Below are 24,212 nucleotides of genomic sequence, written 5' to 3'. Positions count from 1 at the left end.
AGAAAACCTCTGCTTGAATCATGGCAGCAGTTTTGGGGGCTTGTGTATTGGCACCTGCTGCTGGGACAGGTATTCCAGTGCAATTGCTGGCCTGCAACTTCAGACAACCGGGTTTCCTTAGACCTGAGCCCTATTTTGAGAAAGAAGTCCCATTTTTAGCCCAACATTAAGGACTTTTAGTTTCTGCTTTTCTATAACTGCAAGGCCCCAGCTCAGGTATTCAGGAGCCAAACACCATGCTTTGGGGCGTAAGGGAGAATCCTTTCTAAGTATATTCTGTGAATCCTCTTATTGATCTGCATGTGTCGTGAGGTCTGGAGCAGCCATGTCTGCCCTGGGACCCCATACATGTGGATGTTTCAAACAAGGGGCTTTTTAAAAGTTGTCATTTATTGAGTGTTGATTGGATGCCAGGCACCATATGGTATAGTCTTCTCATTTCACAAAAGGGGGAACAGGCACAGAGGGGTAAGCAACATGCCCAAGATTATTGACCCCTAAATGGTAAGACTGGGAACCAAACTTTGATACATCCTATGCTAAAGCCTTTCCTCTTAACTATCATTGCTGTCTTCCTGATCTTTTATAGCACAGGCTTTCAAGCTTTTTCAATTTCGACCCACATAAGGAATCCACTTTGCATGTTCATGTACTATATCTATAATAATATCTACATATTTATAAAACAAACTTTTCATAAGACAGTGTACACCTGTGCATTTGAAGCACTCTGAAATTTTATATTGTATTCCATTTTTTCCATTTTATTCTATGAAAAATCTATGTTGGCTGGGAGTGACTAAGATAATTTAATGGCTCACTGATGCGCTGTGACTAGCAGTGGGGAAATACTGCCTATAGGATGTGCTGACGCACACGTCTCTGTTGTGCATGTGGGAGTGTTTAGGTTCACTGTTTTACTCTTCGGTTGTGTGAGGAGACTCAGGTGGTGCAGCATACTGACTTGAGAGTATTCTGTAAACACAAGACATCAGAACCCAAAGAATAGGCTGACAGAAGGAGGGTGAGCTGTTAATTGTGGTAAGTGCAGTTTGTGCTTTGAAGACTGGGAACTTCTTCCCTCTTGCTGAGGGCATTGCTACCTCTAGGGTGTCCTGATAAGCATTTTTGGGTCTTAATAAAGGGCTGCAAAATACTGTGGGGTTTCAACAGCTTCAACAGGTTCACTTGCTTAAGAATGTAACATAAGGTCCTGATGTTTGCATGTTGGAAGGGATCTTTAAGGTGCTGAGAAACTTGTCAACATCCCTGCTGGTGGTTGTCCAGCCTCAGGTTCTCTCCATTGCTTGCTGGGCTGCTGACCCACCATAGCTGAGGAAATGGGAGCTCACTATTGATCAGGCAGCCTGTTCTATGATTAGACTGCCTTAAATATAATCATTGATCAAGCAAAAAGCCAGTAAGGTGTTAATTGAGCACCACCTATGTACCAGGCATGGTATCAAGTACCAGGAATGCAAAGATAAGTAAGTCCTGCTTTCTGTCATCAACTACTCTGTGAGTAACATGGAAAACTGATTCCTACTTCCACGCTACTGATTCTCCACTAGGGCCATTCACTCACTCACTCATTCATTCATTCATTCAGAAAGCATATGCTCATTATCTACTTTGAACAGGCTGTGCTAAAGCTGAAGAAGTTATCATGCCCACCCTCCACCCAAAGCTTTTCTTTTTGAGGCTCCCCATCTTGAGTTTCTCTAGTTCTTCATATGTTACAGTTCTGCAGATATCTGGGCCACTGAGCTAAGAAACCCTTTAGTTTGTCATTGACCTTCATAAAGTCACTCAACATGCAGAATAATGAGAATAGAATACATTTCTTTTTAAAGTTTCAAATTAACTTTTTTAACTCAATTTTTGTCAGTCTTTTGTATGTAAATGATACTGCAGAGCACTATATTTTCCTCACAAAGGAGGAGATTTTATTAAACTTAGACATGATGAAAAGGCTTTCAGTGTAAGGAAAAGGGGGAGTTTATTCTCTTCAAATTTGACTACAGCTCTAACCTCTATTAATGCAAACTTCTTTTGTCATTTTGACTTTGGGATACTGTTGCCCAACCTTGTGGGAAATGTCAAGTTCCAAAAACATGGAGGAAATAAGTAGTTACTGGGCCCAGAGTGAATGTTTGGTCCATATGAAAATGGCCAGGGAGACCTTTAGGTAGAGATTACTTAATGATTTGTGGTAAATCAGTCTCTTCCCATAAAACATATTCCAAGTCTTAACTTTCCCTTCAGAGGCTGCCATAGAGAATGGACCTTTGATAATTTTTCATTTCATTAAGGGAAATACCATCACACAAGATGAATACCATCACAGATGAAAAGTTCATTTTCTACTCAAAACAGTTTTATTATGCAATATATGTCATAGAAAACATACCTAAAGATTACCATGATAAAAGCCTATGAATATTAAGATATAACACAGTTGATACACAGTTGAGTTTCCTTTATGGCTAAGTTAATTTATTAAGCATTAAACTTTTGGTTTATTCCACTCAAGACCTTTGGTTAGGGCAAAGGTCAGTAGGGACATCTATCCATTTTCCTAATGCAATAGAGATAATTCTTAGGTATTATTTGTCAACATTTTTTTTTCCTTTTGGAACTTATAAAATTTTTGCAGTTGTCTCCTCTTAGCTTGCAGTGTACCGACAATGACACTGCATACTGCAAACCACACATCTTGTTTGCCAGGGATTGTGATTAGAGGACACTTCCACATCAAATGTCAAAGATAACATTGTATCATCCTTTACAGAAGGATGTAATTATAGATTTTTTTCACTATTTAGTCTGATCTTCAGGGATTCTGTTTACTACTCTATTTTTGTATTTGTTTTAATCACACTGCAGATGATACCAAACATTGGATAACCTTTATTTATAACCCTTCTTTACTTTATAACACACATGGATGCAGAATGAATATATAAACATTTTTCTGTTCTGCTTCAAATATTCAGTAATTTTTATTTTTAGAGACATTTAAAAATACTTAATTAACTTTTTAAAATACATTACCACCAAAGCCTGATACCCAATAGCGTTGGTGTGTGCAAGGTGTGGCTAATGTTAACCCCTCAATGTGGTGAGGAGGAGATGCCTTGGGGATCTCTCATCACCCACAAAGCCAGGGTCTCAGTAGTTATCAATCTTCGTAGTTTAATTTTAGTTCAATCTAACAAAGATTTTCCTGAGCTTCTATGATATGCTGGGCACTGAGCCAGCTACTGGGGACACACCACGGAGCCATTCCCGACTCCTCCCCTTGATGAGTCATTGAAAGGATCACTCTCCATCCCTTAGCTCTCTGAGTCAATGGTTACTGAGTTTGGTGTATAAGAGGAATGGTGTCATGTTGAATAGAGAGGATACTTCATAAAAAACCCAGTAATAGAAACTAAAGAAAATATAATTTGGGTGTGCGATTGGTAGAATCACTATAATGTAAAGTGACTTGAACCTGGGACATCAGTTGTTTTTTCAGTTATTTTTTCAGTTTACTTTTTATTAAAATATAGTTGGCATACAATATTATATTAGTGTCAGGTGTACAACACAGTGATTCAACATTTATATATCTTACAATGTGATCACCATGAGTCTAGTGCCCATCTGTCACTGTGCAAAGTTATTACAGTACTATCAACTGTTTTCTCCGGGCTGTACATTATATCCCCGAAGCTAATTTGTTTTATAACTGGAAGTTTATACCTCCTATTCTCCTTCACCTTTTTTTTTCCATCTGCTCCCAGCCCCCACTCTGGTAACCATCAGTTTATTCCCTGTATGTATGAATCTGTTTCTGTTTTATTTTAGTTCCTTAAATATAACTAGTGCCTCACTTCTTATGAATGTATCATTTAGATTTACATATTGAATAGTGGGTCACAGAGCTACTAGTAAAACTTTTATATCTATTATGTATGTATGTTTGTAAATATGTATTTTACTATTGGGGCTAATAACTCTTTTTCCTTTGTGGAATTTCTTGTACTGTGCTCTAGTGCCAAAGTAACAGAGTATTTCTTCCCCACTCCTTCCCCTGCCACTGCAGTGTCCTCGTATTGTTATTGACTGTAGCAAGTCGTAATGCTCATTTAGGAGGATTTGTTAAATAGCAAGGCACAGATGTGGTTTTCTTCTCTCATTTCTAGGGTTTGTATAACATATAAAGAGACACACACACTTTCAACTACTGCTGTAATGTCTGTTTCCAGTGATTTAGGGGAGGATTGTTTATATTGCAGCTTTTGCATAGGCAAACTTTGCTTTCAAATTCTTTTTGATATTATCATGTAATAAGCTTTTGTAAGTAGCTTGAACTTGACATCACTACCTCTGCTTAATCTTCCAGGACCTGAAAGAGATGGTGTTTTGAACACGAACTCTCTAATTTTCTCCGGTTTTCCCAGAAAAGCTGTGAGTGGGAGCAGAGCAGGTTCTGGAAGGTGAGGGAGGGAGAATGCTCACTGTTCCTCAGGCTGGCATTGTGCACTGCTACAGACAGATGCAGTTAGCCCCTGGCATGCAGCAGGAAACAGAGAGCAGTCCGTTGGGAAATGGGATAGGGAAATATGATTAACTTCCATGTCATAATTTTATGCTTGGTTTCACTTTTTAACAAAGTATTGTAAATTCCTAGAACAATAAAACAGAACTAAAGTAGTGTATGCAATATAAAAACACACTGTCAAACTAAATATAATTCTTAAAAATCATTTACATGTGGAACCTCCCACTCCCCATCCCCATCCCCTTTAGGCTAGCTAACTTAAGTGGATTCTAGATAGAATATAGGCCCGTATAGGTCTCCCTTTTTATAAATTTATTTTGTCAAATATGATGAAAGGGCTTGGGTGCTCTAAGAAGAATGCAGATACTACTGGTTGCTGGGCACTACTTACCTGGCAGCCAATACATCCTCCAGTTGTGACGGGATGAACATGATACATGAGAAGATAACAGAGAACTAAGAGAAGTGAGCTTGCCTAGCATTTGGCATTATAATCAAACAAAGGTTAAAATGATGTGGAGATATACCTATGATTTACACAGCCATTCTTGTGTATGTTGCTTAGTAACAGGGGGATGAACAGATGACTAAAATTATAAATCTTATACAACCAATCTAGAAAAATGACTTCAAGACCCTGATGAAGATCCCTAAATCTATAGAGAGGTCCAGGGCTCGCCTTTCTGATGAAGAAATTGCTGTCCAGGTGTGAGTGACACTGGCTGACAGGTGGCTCTGCCAAGGATGCTGGGAACCAGGACTGAGGTCTCAGTGGACTAAAAGGGCAGCTCTCTCTCCCACAGTAGAATTTGCCCCCAATCCATTGAAGGGCAAATACTGAGCAAAGTAAGGATCAGGGAGTTGAAAGGAGGGCAGGAGGGAAGGAGCAGGGCAGGGCAGGGGCCCGGGAAAGCACGGCCCTGCAGCCCAGGACCACAGATGCCCCTAGATCTGCTCCTGCAGGCATGCTCCCCCAGGACAGCACTGAGAGGTGTGAGGTAGAGACAGTTGCTATATCCAGGCATTTTGGTGGTACTCCACACATCAGGGGGCGTGTTTGCTTAACCAGAAAATACTCTTGAAGACCTGGAGAAGGAGTAAGATCAATTATTCACTTCTAAGTGTTAATTAATGTCTTCCTTTGATTTTCTGGATGCCTGCCTCACTGAGATAGAGCATGGGATGCTGTCACAAGGGATGTGATGAGGGCTCTTGAGAGGCTTTGGGCAACCAAGTGGAAAATGAGAGGATTGGACTCCTAGGAGATGGAGGGAAAAGGCATTGGGTCAGGAGGGACCAGAGGGGTCAGAAAAATTCGTAAGGGAGTAAAGGAAGGTGATAAGAAGATAATAGGAAGAGTGTGGGTGTAACCTGTGGGCCATGAACCACGCATTGCAAAGTCAAAGTGTGTGCGAGGCATTCAGATTGCCTACTGGCGGGCATGCTGCTTGGTGGAAATTTCGCTGGGAACTTAATTGACAAAGGAATCCACATCAAACTTGCATAAGAGAGATGACTGCCTCAGGTGTCAGTTTCTTCATTCAAACACAGGAAGAGCTGTGCAGTTCTGACCTATGAGCCATTACCAAGATCTCCCTTTAAATGGGAGCGGTTGTGTGTGATGCTACTGGCCCACACCTGACAATATATGCTCCTCAAAGTCCCTTTGCTTCTTGGTGTTCTGTGTTTTATTGTTCCTTGCCGACAGCTCAGTCCTGCTCTCTGTATTTTCTTTGTGATGCATTTTTCTTGTTTGATCACAGAATACCCATCTCACTAACCCACTCTGATCCCTGTAGGTGTATTCCATCAGAGAGACAACATGCAGCTAAATTGTGGCAACCATCGATCAACATAAGTTTTGGCCTTTACTGTGTTTTGGTCTGTATTGTTTTTTGCCTTAGCCTAATTTTTGGACATTCTGGGCTTTAGAGAAGAGTCAAAACCATATGTTTATGAAGCCATAGTGTCCTGACCTCATCCTATTTTAATGACAAGAAAGCACTCATATATGGTGACATATTTGTTACTGGGCCTTTACTAAACTGCTGTAAGGAGAGAAATGTACACAAAGAACGCTTAATGCTTTACAGTCCTAGGGTATATAATGGAGTAGTTTTAGTGCCCTAAACTACATTGTATCCTATGCATTCTCTTTACTAAAGAACATCCATAGTGACATCTGGGTGGGAGAGTGGGTGGGGGGTGCCTTTGCTCAGGGACTGAGCAAAGAAGGAAAAGGACTCACGGACACGGACAACAGCGGGGTCATTGTTGGGGGGAGGGGCATGTAAGGGGACTAAATGGTAATGGAAAATAATATAATAACGATTAAATAAAAAATTAAACAGAAAATCAGTATGTTTTATGAATCTGCATAAACTTTTAATGTAATTTAAGAAAAAAATTAGTGCCAAAAATGATACTTCAAAGATTGCTGAAGATTCAGAATGCATTGGGTTACTAAATTTCCAAAAAGACCACATTGTCAGGTTTTCTCGTTAGTATATGGTCCCTGACAACTTCGGGAATATTACAAATAAATTCCATTGTCCATTAACAAAGGGATGGCTTATCTTGACAACCTAGTTCTGAGTGAGATGCCACACCAAAACCCATCTGTGGCACATAGAACCCAAGTTAAGAAATAAAATAAAAGTGTGGAAGTTCTTTGGCTTGCCCCTCAGTAAGCTCTGCGGCATTCGTATGACCCCCACACCATGTTCCCATCTTCTTTGGTCCATGGTGAAGGGTCCTGAGGGGCAGAGGCATCTGCCCCCTCGTCTGGGGCGAGGGGCACTGCCTTGGGTGGTAGGTCATTGGACATTGCTGTGAAAGGGGTGAAGGGGTATGGGGGCGGGGTGGGGTACCCTGGTGTGTGATACAGATCCTCTAGTGCATGCAACGAGTAGGACTGAGCCCCAGCCACGGGGCCCCCCCAGCTTGAGTTCCTGTGTTGGGTGGTGCTGCCCGACTCCAGCTGGGAGAGGCAACTCATGCTGGGTGGCAAGGTCTGCAGGGCATCAGTGGGCACAGGGTCCAGCTGGCTGAGGCTATCCGGCACTGTCTGCTCCCACGAGTCTCTCTGAGGAGAATGGAAAGGTTACTGGGGTTAGTCAAGAGATGACACTCTGATGTGGACAGATTTTCTCCCTCACATGGGGTGCTGCTGGACTGAGGCCTCTGCCGTCTGAGGCCTCCGTACCAGGCAGCTTTTCCCTCTGGCGATTGACACCAGCAGTGAAGGTGTTAGCTCCCTTCTTACTCCAGAATTAGGTTCTCTGTATGTATTAGGATTCCTTTCCCCAGAAAACAACATTAAATGAGTGAAATGTGACAATAATAAAACAAACATTTATATAGCATTTTGACATTTACAATGCACTGTGTCTTGTATTCTTTTTGAACTTCACAATACTAGGTGTCCTGGAATGCCCTTTTCACAGTGGGGAATAGGCCAGTGGCCCCTGGAGGGAATGGGCCTTGGAGTGGGCTGGGAAGACTGTCTGATCTGGAGATCAAAGCTGTGGGAATCTCATTGGCTTGGAGCTGGCAAGATTTGGGGTTCTACTTATGGCTGTGATACCTACTAGCTTCCTGATTGAGCACTTCACTTGGTTTACAGTAAAATGAGACTTTAGTAATGACATCCTGGGAAGTTGCAAGTAGTAAATTACCAAAGACACATAGAAGCTCCTGACTGGAATAGATACTCAGTAATGTTAATCCCACCTTTGTCTGAGATTCAACTTCACGGCTCTTCCCTGTGCTGGAAGAATGGTGGGAGACCATCTGGTCAAACCAGCAGGGCATTAACCCAATGGATATAAATCCTGCCTTTTTAGTCATCCTGGCCCAAACCCCTGGATCAACCTTCCTGCTGGTGTGAGGGGCACGGATCTCTGCAGAAGGCAGGCTCCTCCGGAGCGTATCCTGGCTGTCCTGGTGTCTCCAGGGCAGATGTAGAGCAGCCTCAGGGGTGTCCAGGGCCAGCCAGGCCTGGCTTCAGCCTGGTTGCCAAGTGCTTGGACTGGTGGGACTGCCTGAGCCCTCGTCTTAGTGACTCCCTAACTGTGGAGTATATACACACTCACCAGCACAAAGTGTGTGGGGTCGCTGGGGAATGGGGGCGGCAGGAGTGGCGGCAGGGGTGAGGCTCCCAACAGAGGGCCTGTGTTGTGCGTCAGGGCCGGTGGGCGGTGATCCCCATAGGGCTCTGTGAAGTAGGAATCCAGGAGGGCGGCGTGGCTCTGCCCCGCAGAGGATTCACAGGGGAAGGGCTTCGCTATGCTGGAGGTGCAGAGGTCGTTTGCAAATTGTTTGGTGTTGTGGAAGTCGGAATCAGACAGGAAAGATCTTCTGACACCATAGTAACCTGACATGACTGGTGAACCTGCTGCCAAATGAAAAACAAACAAGCACATTTTTCCTCTTGGGAAAGTCAAGGCATCTCTGTTGCAACCCAATCCCTCCATCTATGGAATGATGTTCCTAACACATGCCTCACATCGAGGTTAACATTTAAGTAGATAAATGCCTTGAAAGTGTTGAATACTGCTGCATTACTGCTTTATGTTTCAAGTTCACTCTGCCTTTGGGGGTGATTTCACTTTAGGTGGTGCAATAACTTCAATCGTTCATTCACTCAGCATACATTCACTGCGCACCTTCTCTGTGTCTGGCACCAGTGCTAGGGTGGGGTTGGGCTTAAAGAGATAAGTAAGCTGGTATTGACATTTTATCTGATGGAGCATCTTTCCCACTGCTTCTGAGCTCTGTCCTCATATACACAAGACCATTAACAAGAGGTTGCTTCTGGGCTTATTATCTGAGATTCAGTATCTCTAGATAAGGTGATACTATAACCTTACCCCAATTCTAGAGTCAGATTGTATTCTTCTAATCCTCTGGATACTGACTGACTTCTAACATCGCGTCTGGCACCTAGCCTGCATGGCTTACTTGCTTTGGAATGATAGGGCTTCTGTGCAGCCAAGTTAGGGGAAGGACCGCGAAAAATATTTCCTGGCTGAAGGGTCTCGTGTTATTTGCTGCCCTCTTGTGGCCATAGCCTGGGCACTACAAGTTTGGGAAGAGAAGGCCTGGTACAGAAAGTTTCCCTTGCGCAAAACAGAAGAAGCTGAAATTGAGAAAAGTCGTATTTAAGGTAAGGCGGGTGAAATGGATTCAGAAGGGAAAAGATGTGTTTGCTAAAAACTTTCTGAGCCTGTAGTTCAGCTGTAGCAGGAAAGACATTATCATCTAGAACACGTTCAGGGGCATGGAGTCAAAGCCAGTAAAACAGTTTCCAGCTGGTGGTGGGTGTGGTCTCATTAGCTAAGACCCACACCTCCAGGCCCAAAAGGGCTAAACTGGGAGGAAGATGCAGATGCTTGACTTTCTTACCTCTCCCGACCACAGTGGACCATGCATCCAGAAGAAATCAAAAGCCCTTGTCAAAACTCACAGCACAATTTACTTACTCTACTTTCATTTTAAAAGTGATAGACCCAAACTTCTAATCTGCTCATGAATTTGAAAGCTGCTGTTAGCGGTTTTATCATAAGCATATTTCCCTAGAAAAAATTGGAGCAAATGAAAATTAATATCAATACATATTGTTCTGTTTCACACCACAAATCTATATCCACAGGAGTGGTTAAGACTAAGAACAGAATTAAGACTACATAAACAAAGCTCCCAGGTCTTATGTCTGTGTTTCCAATTTCCAAATAAAAATAAGCACACAGAAAAATGCTCTGCTCTTTTAAGTATATAATTTCTTTCTCCTTAAAGACAAAAAGAATCATTGTAGATGGTGAGAGAAGCTACAGAAATGTTTCCCCTGTAAAAGGGAGCAGAATCCAGTGACAGTAAATGTGATCAGGAAACAAGGTAGAGACATCCAAGCATGCAGATCTTTTCCTGCTCTTATTCCTTTCCCTGATTCCTCTCTGAAGGTTGCTAAAATTACTGAGAAAGACTATGACACTTCTGAGTTTGGGATCTGGAAGGGATGTGTGTGTGCACATATGAGAGTGTCTACCTCTATTATCAAGAATGCCCCCATTTTGTCCCTATAGGACTGTTTAGTAAGACATACGTATTGAAATGAATAAAACACACTTAACTCAGTGCCTGGCACTTTGAGAGGGCACTCATTAAATGACAGTTTCCTCATCTGTCCACAGGTGTCTCTGTTTGTGTGCTAAAGCAGGTGCATAATCCATCAGACTGTGGTCCCAGAATTATAGATATTTTGAAATGGTATCAAGGGCCTAAATGCCATTCATTGCTTTTGCCCAATAAACTTCTGCTTGTCAAGTGATCAAAAGGCTGTCTTCAAAACAGAAGGGATTCTAAATTCGAGAATGACTGAATTAAAGGAGCAACATTTTCAATGTGCTGTAAGACAGTTACAGGAGAATGGAAGCCCAAATGCCCTGTTTACACCCCACAGGGCATGAGCAAAGGCCTGTGGAGCTGAAGTGCTCACCTGGCATCTGGAGGAGCGGAGACGGAGGGGAGCTGGCGCCGCCCTGGAAGGCAAAGACAGTGAGTGTTTCCTTTGTTAGCTGCACATTTGGATTAAAAATAGATCAGGAATATATTTTACAAGATTTATTTCCTGATACTTAAAAAAAGGTTATTTGGATGGTTAGAGTGGTGGGGGTCAGTTGAGAGTAGGAATGCAAGTACCGGAGAACAAAGTTTCACAAAGGACAAAGAGAAACCACAGTTTTGGATTCCACTAAACATGTCATAGAGCACTGGCTAGATGAAATGGAGTAATTAATTCTTTGTTTTTCACTATTTGCATTAATGTCCTTCATCATATATATATTAAGTATCTGTCTATCTGTCTATATTTCTTGGCATTTGGCTTCAACATTGAATGGCCATTTTTTTACTACCTGCTTCCATGTAGAACTGAAATGCCACTAAGGGTTGGAACCTTATCTGTGACTTGTGTTCAGTGACCATATCAGAGTGTGGTTAATAGTAAACACAATAAAAATATGTGGAATAAACATATAATCCTCAAAGCTACAGTCTGGTGAGAATGGGAGGTTGGGGATGTTGTCAGTTGAATTCACTGTCCCAAAGATATGCCAAAGTCTTTCTTAACCTTCAGTACCTATGAACATGACCTGATTTGGAAATAGAAACTTTGAAGATATGCTAGTTAAATTAAGATGAAGTCATGCTGGATTAGGGTGGGCCCTTAAGTGCAACATGACTGGTGTCCATAGAAGAAGAGGAGAGAGACAGAGGCACAGAGAGGAGAAGGCCATGGTAAGACAGAGGCAGAAATGTGAGTGATGCAACCTCAAGCTCAGGAACACCAAGGACTGCCAGCAACCACCAGAAGTAAGGAAGAGGCAAGGAAGGAGGCCACTCCCAGAGCCCTCAGAGGGAGCCTGGCCCTGTTGACACCTTGATTTTGGATTTCCAGTCTCCAGAACTGTGAGACAGTAAATTCCTGTTGTTTCAAGCCATCCCATCTGTAGATTTGTTACTTCAGCCCTAGGAAGCTAGTACAGGGAGTGACTGACAATGAAATAGACAGTTGACTACAGGGTGAGAAGTGGAATGGTCTGGGGCAGTTGTGGGGAGGAAGGCACTTAAGCAGGTATTGGGGTGGGGTGAGGAAGTGATACCCAAGCTAACCTTTGAAGGGAAGCGTATCCAGGTGTGTAGAGTCTTAAAATATACAAATGCAAATCTGGTTTCAAGATGCTTAGGAACAAAGTTAAGTGGAAAATGTAGCTGTTCAAAAAGTTATCCAGTTCCTCAATATCCAGTTCCAGTTCTCAATATCCAGTTCCTCAATATCCAGTTCCAGGTCTGTGGATCTGAGCTCTTAGCTCTGACCCTCACAGTTCTATAGACTCTCCAGTGCAGAACGGATTCTTACAGAGGGTCTCACCCAACCACCCACTCTGTGCTGGGTGCTCTTAGCCTCTAGTGATAGAGAAACCAGCACTCCCTGAGAAAGCCGGTTTCTTCTTTGGAGACCTCTGACTCTTACAAAGTAGGCTGACAAGAGTTACATTATTAATTCTAATCTCCTTGTCCATACAGAATAAGATGAACACCACATGGCCCTTCAAATATTTGAAGACAACCCATCACTATCCAGCTGTCTTAATCAGTTTGGATGGTTATAGAAAGCTGTGGACTGGGTAGCCTAACACTTCTCAACAACAGCAATCATTTCTCTCACTTCTGGAGGCTGGAAGTTGGAGATTTATCAGTGAGAAGTTTAAGATATTGTTTGTAGTCTTTGTTAAATATACAAGGTGAAATTTTATGGGTAACTGTAAAGAATGGACACAGAGGCTGGAAGTCTGTGGCCAGGATGCCAGGATGGTTGGATTCTTGGTGAGGGCTGTCTTCCTGAGATGGTGGGCTGTTCCCTGTGTCTTCTTGTTTCAGAAGGGAGATCATCTTTCTCATGTTTCTCTTCTGATAAGCACACTCGTCCCATTCACAAGGGCTCCACCTTTACAATCTAATTACCTCCTGAAGGCCCCACCTCCAGACACCATCACATTGGCTGTTAGATCTTTAACACAGGAATCCTAGAGGGACACAAGCATTCTGTTCACAGCACCAGCCTGGAATTGTATCTTCTCCAGGCAAGATGGCCACTAACCACTCAGAAGCAGTGTAATATTTAAGAGTGGAGACATTGGAACCGGGGTGTCTGTGTTGGAATCCCAACTCTTATTAACTGTGTGATCTGGGGCACATGAAGATCAAATGACATCACATATGTCAAGCACTTAGAATAGCATAAGCAGGATGTTTTAGCTATTATCATTCAAATGCATTTTTATGTTCCTTCAAATATATGGTATATTTCTCTAAATGAATTTTAATTTATGTGTTTTCGTGCTTAATAAGTTAACACTTTTCAGTGGCAGAAGGGAACTCTATGGGGTCAGAGATGAGTGTAGGTCAGGTGCTTTGTATGGGGAGGAAAAGAGGCAGAGATTAATTCTGGAAGCACATTTCCCCACCTTGCCCAGCACTCCCTTACAATTTCTGTCCCTGCCTGGCTGGGTCTTTCGTTGAAGGCCTGTGCCAAGGCCTATATGCTCTGGCTTCTTCTGTCTCAGCCTCCTTCTGCAGGTAAGTAAGGTGTGGCAAGCTGGCCGCTGTCCTGGTGTTGCCTGGGGTGATGTCCCATTGCCCTTCTCCCACCTTCCCTCCCTGCCTGCTCATGGTAAGTTGCTCTGGCCAAGGCTGGGGCTAGGGGCCAGGCCTCTGTGAGACCCCCTATCCATGCCTAATTAGGTGGACGTAAGTGCCTATTGTCCCCTCAGCATCTTCAGCCATTCTTTTACCAGCGGCATGGCCTTGCCCCTGGCCTTTGCCCAAAGCCTGGGTGAAGCTCAGTCTATGCTGCCATAGCCCCTTCAGTTCAGATGTCTCTGCTGTAAAAGCTTTCCTCGCTTTCTCTCCCACCACCGGTGACCCCCAGAATCTTCTTACATGCCTTTTTCTTTTTTTTCAAAATATGCCCAATTTAACTACTACTGTGAAATTTCCAGCACTGTATCCTTCCCAACCCAATTTTAAAACCTTAAGCGTCTATACAGGTTTCACAGTCACATGTGTGGTTGATTTTACTCACTACATGATCAAAAGAAACATCTTGTGTTCATTTCTCCTACCTAACTTTGCCTTCCACCTCCTGTGAAAATTTCCATTCCCATTACAGTTGCCCATAAAATTTTACCTTGTGTACTAAACAAAGACTGCAAAGACTCTCTCAGACCTCTCACCGATGGACACGGTTCTTAGAGCACTCACTCTTGTTAGTGCTCCTCTCATTCATATGTGCACGTTCTCTTCCATGTCAGCTAGTTTCTTTCTATTAACTTACACAGATTAGACCTTATAGTTATCATCATTTTACTAAGTAAACCTGCATTAGCTTTACTTACATATTCATAATTTTCTTTGCTTGCTCCTCTTCTAGACTTTCCCCATAGATTCACTTTTCCATTCTTCTAAAACAGCAGTTTTCAGCCTTATTCATCTTATGGCACACATAAAGTAATTACTAAAATTCTGCGACAAATATATATATATATATATTGCTGATCTGACAAAAATAGGTACAATTTTGATTTATTCACAACAAACAACTATTGTTGTGTTGGCTGTTGTCATTTTTTTATTTGACAATCTAGGGGAAGAGTGGTCAGTGCCCTGACTAAATAGGTAGGTGTAACATATTTTAAAAATGCTTGTGGCACACCAGTTGAAAATTGCTGTTCTAAAGTAAAATTTTAAAACATTCCTTTTATGAAGGTAGTATTGGTGGTGAACTGTTTCAGTTTTATTTATCTGCAAATATCATCTTTTGCCCTTGTATTTGAAACATAATATTGCTGGGTTTATAATGGTAACTTTGTAGTTATTCTGCTATTGGCACCTTCAAGATATCATTCCATGATTGCCTTCCATGATTGGAAGCTATTGAGAAGTTTGCTACCAACCTCACATTCATTCTTTGTGACAATCTTTCTTTTCTTTTGTAGTGCATTTCAGTATACTCCCTTTGTCTTTAAGATTTTTCAAGTTGACTTCATTTTATCCAGAGGTAGATTTAAAAAATTTATTCTGCTTGTTATAGGATGTCCTTCATGTGTCTGAGGACTTAGGACTACATGTGTCCTAAGTTTTGGAAAAGTTTCATCTGTCCTCTCTTTAAAGTTTGCCTCGTCTGTATTATCCCTGTTCTCTCCTTCTGGGACTCTGTTTAGATGAGTGTTAACCCTTTTACTTTTATCCTCCATATCCCTTAACCTCTCCTTTGTTTTCCTACATTCATGATTCTCTGTTTATATTTTGATATAGATTAATACAGATTTCTTCAAATCTATATCCATTTCAGTTATTCTTTATTCAACTGTAGCTTGCTGTTTAACTCATACATTGAGTTTTTTAAAGTATTAATGGAGTATGCAAATATTTTTCCCATATCTACAAATTCCATTTGATTTAAAAAAATACGCTTGGTAATTTTTGAGTCTTTTTTGAGCTTTCATTATTAAGTTATTGGAAATTCTAATATATGAAAGTTCTTGGAATTTAAATGTATTGTTTCTGTTCATGCTGACTCTCATTCTTAATGGTATATTTCTTTGAGCATCTGGTAATCTTTGATTGAAACTCATATCTGGTCAACCTTAACCTGGGGAAAATCTGGGGTCCTACATTGACGCTACTGCTCTCCAAAAGGTTTATGTTTACATTCCTTGGGAGCCAGCTTCCTTCCAGGCTTCCCAAATTAATCCTGGACTCCCAGGTTCAGCTCTTCAAACTTGGCAGCAGCTCAAAGACCAGTCTTCACATGTAAAGCTAATTTGGATACCTGTCCTCAGGGGCACCTACCTTTTGATGTGATCACTTTCTCGTCATTCAGTGTCTTAATTTCTGCTCAAATCTTTCCCCAACTTCTCATGTCAAACCTATCCACCTGGAGACCCAGCTTTGGAGAACTTCCTTAATTCCTGCCAGCTCAGCAACTCAGTAAGTGTGTTTTCACACAGGAACCAGTTTGTCATGGGTGAGGTCTCCCCACCCCAGACCTTCTAGTCTGCCTGACACAGAATGAAATCCCTAAATACTGAAACCAGATATAAATAGCTTTCTGATTTTTACATAGAACAAAAGCTTTTATTTTTTTTCATGATTTCCAAGATTTTCCACCAGAGATTTAAATTATAATACAAGTAATCAGAAGCACATACTTATAGTAATTTTGTAAACACACTATTAAACACATGGCCACAAACATTACACACATTATTTCACTGAATAATCACAACAACCCCAGAAGGGAGTGACCCAAGCTCCCCTGCAGGTGGTGGTGGTGGCAGGATCCAGTAAGGGCCTTTTGCCTTCTAAGCATTTTAGTAACTCAAAACTTAAAATAGAAAAGCATCTTAGTTATTTTTTCAGTTCGAAGGAGACTTAGGGACACCCAAGAAGGATCGCATAATTATCGAAAAGCTCACAAAAATGACTGAGTAAGATTTGTACATCCTTGTGTGATATCTATCTGTCAATCAGTTTCTTAGTCTTTTGATGAATGAATGAATGAATATTCTATTTTTGGAGGATCATCTTTAGTGAGGTATAATTTACATATAATCAAATGCACAAATTTTAAGTATACAGTTTGATGGGTGAGAAATTTTACAAATTCCTGTGACAACCACATTTCCATAAAATTAGTTATTTTATAGCTATAATTAGTGCTGCCCTCTCTGTGGTGGTCTGGGAAATATTTAGAGGGACAAATGTAAAAAGCAGTGAAAACGTATCATCACTTCAGTTCATCTCACAGAGCACAGAAGAGTTTTGAAGGACCTACGCTGGGACTGGGAAGGATTTCACTGCGCAGGTTTCAGAGCTGACTCTTACTCCCCTCTCTCCCCAGGTGTTATAGCTGAGAGAGAGCAGCCTCAAATGTGAGGCTTCAGCATGAACACTAGCTGTTGTTCATGCAGAGGGAAAGCTCACACTCTTTTCTTCCTTGTTCAAGACTGAACACTCCCACAGATGCCTCTCACCCTATGAATCCTCCAGAAATAATGTTAATATTGAAGAGCCCATAACTTTTGACTAAGCGAGATGGTATATAATTTTTGTTTTGCATACTCCAAACAACAGGATCCTGCCTTGCCAGGTACCCAAATTAGGAGGTTTATATTTGAATGAAATTTGCCAGTCTGCAACTTCCTGTAGCTACCCCAGCAGCCTCACAGCTGCCCCCAAAGCTCTTCCGTGGAAATGAGTTAATTTGAACTAATAGGTCACCAAGGTAGTAAAGTGATAAGAGGTCCCTTTGAGACCATTTATAGTCACTTTTATAACCCTATAATAATTTTAGGTGCCAACCTAGTTGAAGGAACATATTGAAATGTACCAAGGAAAAGATCTCTGATTAGCATAAGACTTTTCACACTGCTGAATAATATATTTTAAAAATTCTGATAATATAGTTTAGAAAGTATCTGTTTAAAGATATTGTTATTATTGCTTAGATAGTAATAATCATAGCCACTTGTGAATACCTGGGGTCTCTTTTCAAGGAATTCACAGTATTTTTTATATTCAATTTCTTGTTGCCATTAGATCCATGGTTGGGAGAGAGGTGGGACTGATGTTATTACTCTGAACATTCTAAAACCACATTTTAATACCTGGATTTAGAGCTACCCTAGGTCATATGATTTTCCTCCAACTTTGAAATGAGTGGAAAGTTAACGCTGGGTTCAAGACAACCTTTACATAGGTACCCATGTTAGGATGAAATGCCTTCTCCCTCCAGAAGAAAATGGGCAGAGAGAACTCCTTATTGTAACTAGTATGTAGTAGAACCAGGGCCATTCTACTTGGTGTGAAATCTTATACAGTGACTAAACTGTACCAAAGCTGTTCTAATAAATCTTACTGTTTTGTAAAGTCTGAAACAGGTTTTGATTTTTGGATCACTTATCTGAGTTATGTAGTAATTTAATTATGAATCAGGAAAATATAATGCATAGAAACTACAGTTGTAAGTATCTATCATTCACCAAATTTTTTATATAATATTATCTCATTATAAAGTAGTTATTATCATCTCATGTTTACAAAGTATGGAAGCACAGAGAAGTTAAGTAATGTGTCTCAAATCATCCATATAGTAAACTATAAAATTAGGACTTAAACCTGACTTCTCTGACTGGTCCCTCAGACTCTCACTGACGTAACACACAGGTTCTCTGCACTAGCCTTTCCATCAAACCACAGATGCATACTGGGCGCCCCCAATGTACAAGACATAGTGCTGAGTGTTGCAGCCTCTAGGAAAAACTTCAACCAAACAGCTTTGACTGGGATGTGCTCAGGGACACAGGCCATTTATAATAGATTAAATATGACCACAGTTCTTTGTAGCTCCTCCCATCAAGCCGTGGAGTCTATCCCTCCACCCCTTTGAATGTGGGTTGGTTGTAAGACTTGGTCTGACTAATAGAATGTGACCGAGGTGATGTTGAGTAGGTTTTAGAGTCTATGCTTCAAGAGGATTTGTAGCTTTTACCTTTCCTTTCGTTGAATGTTGCCTTACAACTTCCTTTTAATAAAGTCCTGGATGATGAGTGACAACGTGGAAGTGAATCCAGGGACTCCTGCTGGCAACCGGCACCGATCGACAGGCATGTGAAGCTCCCTTGGACTTTAGCTAAGTGCAAGTGCATGGGTGAGCTCTGGGGAAACCTTCAGAGAAACTTCCAGCCGCCCCGCAGAGTTGTAAGAAATCATAACCATTATTATTAATTACTAAAGTTCCAGTGAATTCTTAAATAACTGACACAGATATACTCAGGAAAAAGTAGATCATGGAACAGAACAGCATGTTTCTAGTTTCCAGGTGCATGGTCCATGCTCTACATACTCCAGAAGTAAAACAAGGGAGCAATTGATTTGCTAAGGATTTGGGCACTGAAGGATGAGAGGATGCAGAAAAGAGAAAGAAAGCTCTCAGGTGCAAGTTTTGTGAATGAAGCACAGAGAGGGGAAAGCATACCCACCTCTTATTCTTTAAGGAATCATAGCAAGTTGGTTTGTCAGGAGCAGCTTTACTTAATTGATTAAATAAAAATGTATTATGTGCCCACTATGTATCAAGGTTGTGGTAATTTCCAGAAATACAATGAGGGTAAGGCATGGATCCTGTTCTGAGAGAGCACACAGACACAGCACCACAGTTTTATGTATGACTATGTGTATAATGTATATAACTGTATATACAACTATATAGATACATAACTGCTATAAAAGTAAGGGTTGAAAGGACTAGCATTTCATGAATAATTACTTCATGGCAGACTCTGTGTCAAGTACTTTACATATATTAGTGTGTGTTTCATCATTTTTAGTAACAACTAACATTCCTTTATATCCTTTGCACTATGCTAGATGATTTACATGCATTCTCATTAAATTTTACCATTAATCAATGAAACAGATTGTTATAAGTTATTATCTCTAGGTTTATATTGGAAAACTAATACATATTATAAAGGACTTGTCCAAGGTCACAAAACTAGTAAATGACATTGGCTGGGTCCCACTCTACATCTATTATAACCATGGTTTAGCAAGGATATGGATTGGGGGCTGGAGGGGAGGTAAGAATAAGGGTAGGGAGGGTGGTGGGTTACTGTATTAAGGGAGGGTGACTGAACACATCATACTGTAGATGATATTTGAGTCTAGTTTTGAAGGATGAAAGGAAATGAGTAAGCAGCTAGGATAAGTGGTGTTATAGTTGGGGTCCAAAGCAAGGCTGGAATGTGCAGATAGCATGTCGCAGACATGGAATATGTGCAGGAAGGGCAGACAGAGAAGCTGAAGAGAAGCAGGAGGAGGTTGTAGGAGGCAGGCCAGAGAGCATTTTCTGGAGGCATGCTAAGGAACTTGGTCTTTGGTAGTAGGCAACGATCCTTTGGATGTTTTTAGCAATACAGATGTGGTAAAAGTGGCATTCTAAGTAATTTAATCTGGTGCTGAAAATGGTAGGTCAGGAATGGTTGGTGGGGTGGGTGGTCGGTGATTTGCTTAAGGATTTCAAATGTACAGAAGCAAAATGAAGACTAAAAGACAAATTTAAATTCTATTTTGGGGAAGGGAATTTACTGTGAAACATTAATTTATGCATTTTGTAAGTGCATGTAAACATCTAACATTGATTTTGATCTTCATTAACTTGATGGTACAGCAACTTAATTTCTTCACAATATAATAACAGCAAAATTCTAGAAAACTGTACATGAAACTCAGTGTGGTAAGCCCTGGAATGTAGAAGGGGTAGGTGGGGAGTGTGGGTGTCAGTAGACTTCTGTTTTTCACTTCATACTCTTTGTTCTGTTTGAAATTTTAACATGCATTACTTTTGTAGTTACAACAACTAGCTAATAAAAACTAAAGCAGTAAAATTTAGGTCTTATATCTTCATTGTAAATCTAAAATTTTCTCTTTTTCCTTTTTATTTTATTTATTAGGGTGACACTGGTGAACAAAATCACCCAGGTTTCAGATGCACAATTCTGTTACTGCACATCTGTGCACTGTGTTGTGTGTTCACCACCCCAAGTCAGGTCTCCTTCCATCACATTTATTTCTCTATACCCTCCTCTAATTCTTAATAAAATTATGATTCAAAGTGTCTTACATTTCTGCTATATGAACTATTTTACTTATTTATTTAATAGTTGTTGTAAATATGACACTTATTGTTACTTATTTTTACTTTATTTTTATTGTTGACATTGTTAGAGATGTCCCCATTCTCCCCAGCCCCACTTTTCTTTCCTCCACACAGTTCCCATTCACCCTTCCCTCTGGCCAGCACCACATTGTTGTCCATGTCCATGGGTCATGCATATATGTTCTTTGGCCAATCCCTTCACCTTCTTTCATCAGTTTCCCTCTCCCCTCTCCCCTCTGACAGATGACAGTCTGTTCTGTGTCCACGTCTGCTTCTATTTTGTCAGTTTATTTTTGGTATATGGACTGCCTAATATCCTTCAGAAAGCTAACACAGTTATGGAATTCCAACTCTGACAGCTTCTTGAAATTTTACTGTTAAAATTCTCCTGCTTGGCATAAAATTATGCCCCAGCTGTCTCTGTAAGGAAGTGATTTCTGTTGCCTAAGTTACAAACGGAAACACTTTTTTTTTTACCCCCGGGTGTTCCTGTGCCTTTGGAATGCTTTTTGCATTTATGCAGCTAAGTTAGAACACAAGAGCCACGGGGATGCACATTGATAAGTGGTCTGGCATGCTTGGGCCAGGGCAGAATCTGCAGGAACCCATCCCTGCCAGACAGGCTTGCCATGGCTCTGGTGCTGCAAACCTGATCATTTCTGCAAGCTGTGTGAAAGAATTCACCACCAGGAAATATTTTAAATTTCATAACATTAAAAATGGCAGAACCAATAGAACAGCTGAAAAAATAAGATGTTTGCAAAAAGCTCACTTTTATTATTATTATTTTAAAAAATTTCTGCAATTGTGAAGGAGCAGGTGGTTGGGTGGGGAACACAAAAGCCCTGGAAATGTGGTTCAGTTATCTAAACAGGGCAGGACAGTGGGCTAATTAAAGTCAGACAATGGGTCATTTTGAAAGCCTTAGATAAAACATTCATTCAAATGTTATAATGTGTATGTCTGCATTCAAACATTCACATTTTGAGTTTACAAGGCATTGCCTGCTCAGAAAAAGTTTTTTGTTTGGGGGTTGTTTTTTTTTTAGATTCTTGCTAGGCTCATGAAGGGGGTTAGTTGGCAATGTTAACAAGCAATATGCAAAGCACTGTGCTATGAGAGTGAGCAAAAGAGTGCACCAGGGTAGACACTGATTCCCTTTATCAACAACCTTGCAAACCTGACAGACAAAGGGATCATTCTGCTGGCAATTCAGAAAAAAGCAGGAAGGGCAAATGAGATGTACATATTAAAGAAAAAATATAGTTTTCATAAGAGAACACAAAGAGAAAAGGCACTGCTGAAAAATAAGAAAAAGAAAAACAGTATAAGAGAAATAATGCACGAGCCAATAACATGCTGGCCATGTGGTGACCGTTTGCCTTGCCCAGACAAGTGTGAAAATCTTATGAAAGCTGGAACGCATGGTAGGATAGGTTCAATTTATGAGACTTGAAGAGATGACAAATAATTTTTATGGTGAATTTTAAGAATTCAGAGGAGAACATGAATATTCCTTGTGATGGCAGTGGTACATACTGTGGTGCACTCACAGGTCTTCAGCGCTTGGGATGCCTGTGAACCACGAACTCAATATCACGTCCATGTGCTCTGTTCTTAGATTTGATAATGTGGTGATGGCGGCAATGGCTGTGATTTCTTCCTTGAATTTATGCATGGCCAACTTCCTAAGTTTAAGGCATGGATAATCAGCTTTTTTATTTACATCAGTTTCTTTCCAGTCTGCTTCTTTCTTCTTTTGGCCTTTTTATTGTTGTATAGACCTACTATTAGAATACTACAATATATAAATTGTCCAAGTTTTAGCAGGGTTTGGAGATTATATCTTGATTAAAATTAAATTTTATATTAGTCAAGGCTTTCATATATCTTTTGTATGGATTACTAAAAATCAGCTTTATACTTAATAATTGAGTCCATTGGTGGTCCCTCCCTTCCTATCTCTTCTCATACCTTCACAAGGGAAGAGAATAAGAAAATTACCCTTTCCTTTCCTTAGTGGCTGTTATATTTATTAAGAATGTGCATATGACTCTTTAGTGTGTAAGACTATGAGAGGATGCTGGGTACCATGGAGGCTGGGGAAGCATCTAAGAGGTGGATCACTGGAGATAGCAGGTAAAGCTGGTAAGCTCTATGCTTTCTTGGGCTCAGATATCCCTTCCAGCCCTCAAAAGGGAGCTGATACTGTGTCTGCCTTCTAAGTGGGAGAAGTAGCATTTGACATACAATCCCAGGTATGAGCCATGGATTACCCACCTCTCAGGTCACCTAGGCAATATTCAGAAAAGAAATCACACCTCATAAAAAGGCATAGCCAACTAAGAGTAAACTTCAGGCAAGAAGAAAAGGTAAGCACCAAAGGGGTTTGGTGAGGTAAGCCCTAGAGGTCTCTAGGAGAACAGCAAAGAGCTTTGTGTAAGATCAGTGTGGAGAACCTAAGAGATCAGGGGTCCAGGAGAGGTGGGGAATGATTGAGAGGAGCGGTATTTTGGAAGCAGGCTCTGGGATGGAAATAGACATAGGTTCTAGAAAGAAATTAAGGACTTCTTGCACCTAGATATCGGAGTATTATAGGAAAGAAAGACTTTGGTTCTCATTTGATCTGAGCAGTCTACAGAATCACTGCAGGATGGGCAGGGAGACAGACATGAGGTGAAGAAGGAGCAAGAGTCACGACTGGAGCTCAGCCTCATGTGAGGAATGTGAAGGATGAGGTGAGCACTGAGCAGAGGAGCTAAGCAAAGTGGGTACTCCAAAGCTAGTCCTTCCTTGGACCAGAAATGTCCATTTAAGAAGGCAGTACAATAAGTAAAATAAAGACCTTGGAGTCCAAAAACCTGAGTCCAAATTTAAGCTTCACTGCTTTCTATGAGTCTCAGTTTCTACATCTGAAAAATAGATGAGTGCCACCCTCTTGACATTGTAGGGCTTCTTGTTGATAAATGGTATATATTTAGAAGTGGATACCTGAAAATATTATAAAGTTTCTATTTAGGAGCCTAGCAGTAAATAATAACTATTATTATTATTTTTTTATTATTATTAAGAATTCTTATTTTTCCAGAGGTAACTGAGATGATAGAAGGGAACTCAGGCCTAGAAATCACCTCAACTGTGCCCCCCGTGCCGACCTTTGACCAGATATGAAAGTGAGTGTCAGGACATTTGCACTCTACATAATCGTTCCTGTGCTGTATGTGATTTTTCTGTTCCCTATTTTCCTGGAAAACTCAATTTGCAAAACTTTAGTGGAATTAGTGGAAAGGGGACTTATCTTTCTTAGAAGAATGAGACTGTTCAGCTTCATCTTGGAAGTTGGGGCTTGGGGCGCCAATGGATGGATTGTGTTCTGAGGTC

At 40.9% G+C, this 24,212-nt stretch overlaps 1 protein-coding gene across 2 annotated transcripts in view; it reads right to left on the bottom strand.

The window, feature by feature from the left end:
• Positions 1-7,232: 7,232 nt before the first annotated feature.
• CUNH11orf53 (chromosome unknown C11orf53 homolog) overlaps positions 7,233-24,212 on the bottom strand; it is a 36,914-nt gene continuing 19,934 nt past the window's right edge. The window contains exons 3-5 of one of the 2 annotated variants that reach the window (XM_045840489.1): positions 11,046-11,088; positions 8,644-8,945; positions 7,233-7,634 (exon numbers count right to left, since the gene is read on the bottom strand). In XM_045840489.1, the coding sequence (XP_045696445.1) occupies positions 7,233-7,634; positions 8,644-8,945; positions 11,046-11,088 (747 nt within the window). The remainder of the gene's footprint in view (positions 7,635-8,643; positions 8,946-11,045; positions 11,089-24,212) is intronic. The other variant, XM_045840496.1, reaches the window with a different exon arrangement.

This window comes from Phyllostomus hastatus, unplaced genomic scaffold (assembly GCF_019186645.2).
Source record: "Phyllostomus hastatus isolate PE091 unplaced genomic scaffold, TTU_PhHast_1.1 phas_contig_113, whole genome shotgun sequence".
NCBI classification, from domain to species: Eukaryota; Metazoa; Chordata; class Mammalia; order Chiroptera; family Phyllostomidae; genus Phyllostomus; species Phyllostomus hastatus.
Note: the sequence above shows the minus strand (reverse complement) of the source record. Positions and strands in the feature narration are given on the sequence as shown.